The sequence below is a fragment of the Labrus mixtus genome, chromosome 23, assembly GCF_963584025.1.
Source record: "Labrus mixtus chromosome 23, fLabMix1.1, whole genome shotgun sequence".
NCBI classification, from domain to species: Eukaryota; Metazoa; Chordata; class Actinopteri; order Labriformes; family Labridae; genus Labrus; species Labrus mixtus.
In genome coordinates, this window is record NC_083634.1 from 10,537,506 (window position 1) to 10,545,169 (window position 7,664).

Sequence of the window (7,664 nt, forward strand, 5' to 3'; positions counted from 1 at the left end):
CAATTTCACAATCATCATGTTTCAAAATAATGCTATGATTGTGTTTGATTACTTTTAACAGTTTTCTGTATCAGTATGGGGTGCTTATGCTTGTTTTTCAAACACAAATAAAGAAAACAACATTAGAACAAGTTATGAAGATAAATATTGCCCAAGAACAGTTCTCAGTGAAAGAAGACAGCTTTTTAAAAAACTGGGCAGAAGCATGTATCATATGGCACCGTTTTCTGATATTCCCAGTGCTTGATAGACATTGTTATATTGTTTTGCTTATAATTCTAGTGATTTTCAGTAGACCAGATGTTTAAAGTAGACTAGCTCATTCTTTCTGGCCTTGGATCTTAGACAATCCCTGACAGATACATTTTCAGATTCAAAAGACTTACCCAATTCACTATAATAAAAGTGATTGTGCAAGTCTAATTTCAAACTTAGCTCATCTGAAGCAAAATGTAAAATAATGATGAATGTTGGACATAACAACACCAAAGTTTGTTTTCATACCAGTAATGGCAGTCATTTTCTCATTGAAATCCAAATGAAAATAAGTGCTGATGCTATTGCTGGTTTGACAGTAGCCATGACAACAGTAGCAGGCAGAATGCAGTGATGAGACTGACCTTGTGACTTATTCCACCTGAAGCTGTAAATTAGGAGAAAATGAAACAAAAAAAATTAGCTGAATAAACGATGTGCATATTAATATATATTTTTGATATCAAGGATCTGAGTATTGCTTACATTGGCCACCAACTGTGACAGAGTTTGCTTCAATGTCAAAGCCACTGACATTTGAAGATGCTGAGATTAAAACTCCCGCAATCTGATTGCTATTAGGAGCAGATGTGCTATTAAATCCAAGGCTCAGATCAGTGATGATTGATCCATTTCTGTAGAGGGAGAGGAAAATTATATAATTTGACATACAAGATCAAGCATGCACTCTTAAATTGCAACTTGGTCATTCTAGACAGTACCTGAAAGCTCGCACTGTCAAAGACCTGAATGTGGATGGGAATGCATCTCGATACTGAGGTTCAAGCTGGAGAAACAAAATCAATCATATGTTGCCTTAGAAAACCAATTGTGTTACATAAATTCAGTATTAGGGGACATTTTAGTTTTATTGAGTACAATAGATATTTATTGTGATGCCTGAGACGTACCTGTCTCCTAATCAGTGCAGCTCGACTCCGAAAAGCCAGGGATGATGAATCCAGCAAATCATTTGTAAAGGTGTCAAGAACAGATCTGAAAGTCACAGATACAAAAGTACTTGATGTAGAAGGAGGGGCTGCAGTAGCAGGTGCTCCAGAGGCAGGTGCTGCAGTTGTAGGTGCTCCAGTTGCAGGTGCTCCAGAGGCAGGTGCTGCAGTTGTAGGTGCTCCATTGGTAGGTGCTGCAGTGATAGGTGCTGCAGTTGTAGGTGCTCCAGTTGCAGGTGCTCCAGAGGCAGGTGCTCCAGTTGCAGGTGCTCCAGAGGCAGGTGCTGCAGTTGTATGTGCTCCAGTTGCAGGTGCTCCAGAGGCAGGTGCTGCAGTTGCAGGTGCTCCAGAGGCAGGTGCTGCAGTTGTAGGTGCTCCATTGGTAGGTGCTGCAGTGGTAGGTGCTCCAGTTGCAGGTGCTCCAGAGGCAGGTGCTCCAGTTGCAGGTGCTCCATTGGTAGGTGCTGCAGTGATAGGTACTGCAGTGGTAGGTGCTCCAGTTGCAGGTGCTCCAGTGGTAGGTGCTGCAGTTGTGGGTGCTACATTGGAGGGTGCTGCAGTAGCAAGTGCTCCAGAGACAGGTGCTGCAGTTGTGGGTGCTACAGTGGTAGGCGCTGCAGTGGTAGGTGCTGCAGTTGTGTGTTCTGCAGTGGTAAGTGCTGCAGTTGTAGGTGCTGCTGTGGTAGGTGCTGAAGTTGTGGGTGCTACAGTTGTGGGTGCTGCAGTGGTAGGTGCTGCAGTGGTAGGCGTTGCAGTGGAAGGTGCTGCAGTGGTAGCTGTTGCTGTGGTAGGTGCTGCAGTTGTGGGAGCTACAGTGGTGGGTCCTGCAGTGGTGGGTGCTGCAGTTGTGAGGGCTGCAGTGGTAGGTGCTGCAGTGGTGGGTGCTGCAGTTGTGGGTTCTGCAGTGGTAGGTGCTGCAGTGGTAGGCGCTGCAGTTGTAGGTGCTGCAGTGGTAGGCGCTGCAGTGGAAGGAGCTACAGTGGTAGCTGCTGCTGTGGTAGGTGCTGCAGTTGTGGGAGATACAGTGGTGGGTCCTGCAGTGGTGGGTGCTGCAGTTGTGGGGGCTGCAGTGGTGGGTGCTGCAGTGGTAGGCGCTGCAGTGGTAGGTGCTGCAATTGTGGGTGCTACAGTGGTAGGTGCTGCAGTGGTAGGTGCTGCAGTTGTGGGTGCTACAGTGGTAGGCACTGCAGTGGTAGGTGCTGCAGTTGTGGGTCCTGCAGTGGTAGGTGCTGCAGTTGTAGGTGCTGCAGTGGTAGGCACTGCAGTGGAAGGAGCTACAGTGGTAGCTGCTGCTGTGGTAGGTGCTGCAGTTGTGGGAGCTACAGTGGTGGGTCCTGCAGTGGTGGGTGCTGCAGTTGTGGGTGCTGCAGTGGTGGGTGCTGCAGTTGTGGGTTCTGCAGTGGTAGGTGCTGCAGTTGTAGGTGCTGCAGTGGTAGGCTCTGCAGTGGAAGGAACTACAGTGGTAGCTGCTGCTGTGGTAGGTGCTGCAGTTGTGGGAGCTACAGTGGTGGGTCCTGCAGTGGTTGGTGCTGCAGTTGTGGGCGCTGCAGTGGTGGGTGCTCCTGTGGTAGGTGCTGCAGTTGTGGGGGCTGCAGTTGTAGGTGCTGCAGTTGTAGGTGCTCCAGTTGTGGGCGCTGCAGTGGTGGGTGCTGCAGTGGTAGGAGCTGCAGTTGTAGGAGCTGCAGTTGTAGGGGCTGCAGTGGTAGCTGCTACTGTGGTAGGGGCTGCAGTGGTAGCTGCTACTGTGGTAGGTGCTGCAGTTGTTGGGGATGCAGTTGTTGGGACTGCAGTGGTAGGTGCTGCAGTTGTTGGGGCTGCAGTTGTTGGGGCTGCAGTGGTAGCTGCTGCTGTGGTAGGTGCTGCAGTTGTGGGGGCTGCAGTTGTTGGGTCTGCAGTGGTAGGAGCTGCAGTGGTAGCTGCTGCTGTGGTAGCTGCTGCAGTGGTAGCTGCTACTGTGGTAGGTGCTGCAGTTGTTGGGGCTGCAGTTGTTGGGACTGCAGTGGTAGGTGCTGCAGTTGTTGGGGCTGCAGTTGTTGGGGCTGCAGTGGTAGCTGTGTCTGTGGTAGGTGCTGCAGTTGTGGGGGCTGCAGTTGTTGGGTCTGCAGTGGTAGGAGCTGCAGTGGTAGCTGCTGCTGTGGTAGCTGCTGCAGTTGTGGGGGCTGCAGTTGTTGGGGCTGCAGTGGTAGCTGCTGCTGTGGTAGCTGCTGCTGTGGTAGGTGCTGCAGTTGTGGGGGCTGCAGTGGTAGGAGCTGCAGTGGTAGCTGCTGCAGTGGTAGCTGTTGCTGTGGTAGGTGCTGCAGTTGTTGGGGCTGCAGTTGTTGGGACTGCAGTGGTAGCTGCTACTGTGGTAGGTGCTGCAGTTGTTGGGGCTGCAGTGGTAGGTGCTGCTGTGGTAGCTGCTGCAGTTGTGGGCGCTACAGTGGTGGGTGCTGCAGTGGTAGCTGCTGCTGTGGTAGGTGCTGCAGTTGTGGGGGCTGCAGTTGTAGGAGCTGCAGTGGTAGCTGCTGCTGTGGTAGGTGCTGCAGTTGTTGGGGCTGCAGTGGTAGGTGCTGCAGTTGTGGGTGCTCCAGTGGTAGGCGCTGCAGTTGTGGGTGCTACAGTGGTGGGTGCTGCAGTGGTAGGTGCTGCTGTGGTAGCTGCTGCAGTTGTGGGCGCTACAGTGGTGGGTGCTGCAGTGGTAGCTGCTGCTGTGGTAGGTGCTGCAGTTGTGGGGGCTGCAGTTGTGGGGGCTGCAGTTGTAGGAGCTGCAGTGGTAGCTGCTGCTGTGGTAGGTGCTGCAGTTGTTGGGGCTGCAGTGGTAGGTGCTGCAGTTGTGGGTGCTCCAGTGGTAGGCGCTGCAGTTGTGGGTGCTACAGTGGTGGGTGCTGCAGTGGTAGGAGCTACAGTGGTAGCTGTTGCTGTGGTAGGTGCTGCAGTTGTTGGGGCTGTAGTTGTTGGGGCTGCAGTGGTAGGTGCTGCAGTTGTGGGTGCCGCAGTGGTAGGTGCTGCAGTTGTGTTTGGTGACTGAGCTGCTGTGGTTGTTATTGCTGTGGAAATGCGGATTCCACAAAATGGATTTAGCATTAGACAGGCTTTTCAGTATGGTACTTGCCTTGAACAAGAGGCTCAGATAATGTCAGAAAATGTTATGACATATTGGTTTCATAAATTTAAATTGTGTCTATTCAGGAGAAAAGAACACCCTTGAATACTGACAGTATCAGTTAGCTTACCTATCAGAATTAAGGAAATTGATAGGGTCAGTCCCAACGTCATCTTTGTTTACTTGAGTCTGTAAAAAAACATTTATTAGACTTAGAGGAAGTAGACGTTGTTTTTTTACATTAATCATAAAAACAGTTACATCCTAATATATGTTTTTCTCTCTTATAAAGTAATGTTTGTATCTCAGTGACGATATAATCCATTAAGACTAATAAATAGAAAAAAGGAATGAAATCAGCAAAAAAATTATTATTTTTTGTGCTTTGATTATTATGATACAGTATTTGCTCCATTTATAATTAGCTCTATTATAAGGCATACAGAGTTTAACTTTAAAACAGTGTTAAAACGTATTCCTTTCATAAAACCTTTTATGTTCGATAGATTGCAAAACATTTATAATGAGGTTCATATATATTCCTGCAAAACTGCACTAAAGATGATAAGATATGGAAAAATTATTAAAAGAATTATTAAAAATGTTCGAAGATTTCCAACAAATAAATTGTACATCTCCAACTTTTTGGAAAAGAGGCTAAAAATGGATACACTGTTTTCCTCTTCCAATCAACAATTTCTTCTGATATTTGTCCAAAATTCCTCTTGCTCTTTCCTTTTAATTTCTTCATTAGAGGATTAAGCTGAGGTAGCCTACTTGTCAATATGCACACTACTTGAACAGACAGATGCACTTTAGAGTTGAGAGATTTATATTATGATAGACACAATGTATAATCAAAAAATAAGTTAACATAAGACCTTTAAAATGTACTCACCTTAGCTGAAAGCTCAAATGATTTTCAATAAAATGTTTCAAATGACCAGTATCTATCAGCTCTAGGTTTATCTCTGGTGATTGTCAGCCAAGTTGACAGTTGTGTTATTGTAAATAGTATAACTCTGTCTGACTCTTTAGACCAAGAAAGGGCTTTATATATTGGAACTGAATAGAAGCTGATGACGTCACTCAGACATGATTCATTATAAAATAATGTTGCAGGTCCTAACTGACAAAACCCAAATTACAGGACGGAGATGGTAAACTGTCAGTCTGTCATTTTATTGGCTCAGTACCAAAGCATACTCCCTTTTTTGTTCTCTGAGAAAAGTTCCTTCCGAAATGTTTGAGGAAGTGTGACGGTAAGTAACAAATAAATTAAGCACCTATTGAGACAATTATTAAGCAGGGAGAAATGCAGAGTAAATATGTATTTTTATGTTATAAAGTAAAAACCAGCTGTTTAAACAAATTGAGCTCGTATCATATAGTTATTTGAGTTGTCAGGATAAAACTAGAAATGCATAACACATTTTAGAAAAGGAAAAAGAAAAACAATGTATTTATGGACACATCAAGTGAAAAGCATCTCAGTTTCATTATGTCAGAATTCTGTGTAAGCATGATACCATGACATCTATGATGGATACATTCTAATGGATATTTAACAAAGTTTCTCTTAAGTCTTTCTGATATGGAAAATTATATCATGTATTATTAAACAATGTTTCTATAGGGGTTATCAAGTTAAATGTAAGAATTTAAAAGACCCTTTTGATACATTTCAGTAATAAATTCCTAGGGGAAAGTACCCAATAAAAAACTATTGCCCTTACATTGCTTTAAAATTATTCTGGTATTTTGCTTTTTCGCATTTTGGAGTTTCAGCTTTTTGCTAAAAAAAATAATTATGTTGAATTTTTCACCACAATCAGACCTCAATACCACAAAATAAAAATAAAAGATTATTTAAAATCTTATTACTGAAGACAGAGAAAAAGGTATTTCACCTGGTGAAATACATTTTTGCACTTTCACCCTGTGAAACTTAAAATATGTTCCCGCCGATTTCTCTGGAGCACCTTTACAAAGTTCTGAAATTTGGGTTAGAATCCACCTGTGGTAAACTAAATAAAATGGACAGAATTTGAAAAAAAAATCTGAACTGTCTTTTTCTTTTCTTTTTTTCTTTTTTTTTGGGGGGATAGAGCTTTTCAGTTTCAGCAAATGTTTAAAAGATAAGTTATTGTTGCTATTGTTGTAGTTATTATGGTTTTGTGACAACCTTAGTTGACCAACAGGTTGATTATTAGTAAAGCTGCTGTAAGTTAATAATCTATTTTTGTTATGTTAAGTATTTAAATACAATATAATTGTCACTTTTGTAGTTTTTGGACCAAGCAGTTCTGAGGACTTTGCGAAGAGGAAGTATTCACTCGAGAGTTCTCTAAGAACTACACACCATGGAGACCTTTTTAGCTATCTGCATCTGCAACACCATGGTGATTGCTGATGTGAACCTTAAAGTGACGTAAGCAATCCAATAGTTGCTATAGCAATGTGCCTCACCCAACTACAAATATGAAGGATGTCCTTTCGGATCATAAAATTATTTTAAAAGCTTTTACCATCTGTTATTTGTTTACAGTGAGATTTAAAAATGTCAGTTAAACATTTCCTCCTGTATTCGACTAATCAATGTAAACTGTCATATGGACAAATCACAGTGCACTTACATTACTCAAAGTCTTTCTTGTGCTGGGAGAGTTCCTACTCTAAAGCAAGAGTTAAATAGGTTCCTCTAAACAGTGTCCTAGGAAGGAATGACCATGGAGTCAATGCTTGTGCTGCCGGGAGCACAGCTTTAACCTACCTGGTACTCAGGCCTTTTTCAGAAATAGGAGATCAAACTGATTTATAGCTTGAATGTCATTGAGTAAACAGAAAAAGAGTGTTTTGATTCTTTGTGTTCTTAATGTGTATTTAAGAGCTGTATTCAGTCGTACTTTAATTGCCTGTTATTTCGACCACTGGTTGTTTCTCTTTTTCTTTTTTCTCGGAAGGCCTTTTGATTGTTTTTGCTTACACTAATAATGGGACATGTTTAACCAACAATGATTGAATGTTTAAGAAGGGTTTGGCCTACATACCACACCTTTGACTGGGTGACTGTTGATCTTTAAGACAGCCTCAGGGCACAGACGTCATCTTTTTAAAAACCTGTTCTTGTCTGAAGTCAAGGTCTTGATCAGATTCCAAGAAAACTTGAGCTTCATTTATTTATAGATGCTTCAAGAACATGCTACTCAATGAATTGTACTGATAAGTTCAAGTGAATATGCTGAAGGAGCAGTCTTTTTTTAACAACAGGAATGGCAAGGCAAGGCAGCTTTGAATTGAACATTTCAAACAATGGGGCACATTTTATTTAAGCCTTTGGATGTGTGTACACAAGGAAAACTGGTCTCCAATAAAAA

General features: G+C 43.4%; 1 protein-coding gene across 1 annotated transcript; it reads right to left on the bottom strand.

The window, feature by feature from the left end:
- Nucleotides 1-977: 977 nt before the first annotated feature.
- On the bottom strand, nucleotides 978-6,688 carry LOC132958921 (low-density lipoprotein receptor-related protein 2-like). Its single transcript, XM_061032002.1, has 4 exons — nucleotides 6,650-6,688; nucleotides 4,418-4,476; nucleotides 1,167-4,231; nucleotides 978-1,042 (listed from the first exon to the last, which is right to left on the bottom strand). Exons 1-3 carry the CDS (start codon nucleotides 6,686-6,688, stop codon nucleotides 1,240-1,242), a joined length of 3,090 nt encoding a protein of 1,029 aa, XP_060887985.1. The 3' UTR covers nucleotides 978-1,042; nucleotides 1,167-1,239.
- Between the last annotated feature and the right edge of the window lie 976 nt (nucleotides 6,689-7,664).

Coding starts and splice junctions, on each gene's coding strand:
- LOC132958921 (XM_061032002.1), bottom strand. CDS start 6,688: ATGGTGTTGCAGATGCAGATAGCTAAAAAGGTCTCCATG. Junction 4,477..6,649: donor TAGCTAAAAAGGTCTCCATG/GTGTGTAGTTCT, acceptor GTTTTTTTACAG/ACTCAAGTAAACAAAGATGA. Junction 4,232..4,417: donor AATTTCCTTAATTCTGATAG/GTAAGCTAACTG, acceptor GCATTTCCACAG/CAATAACAACCACAGCAGCT.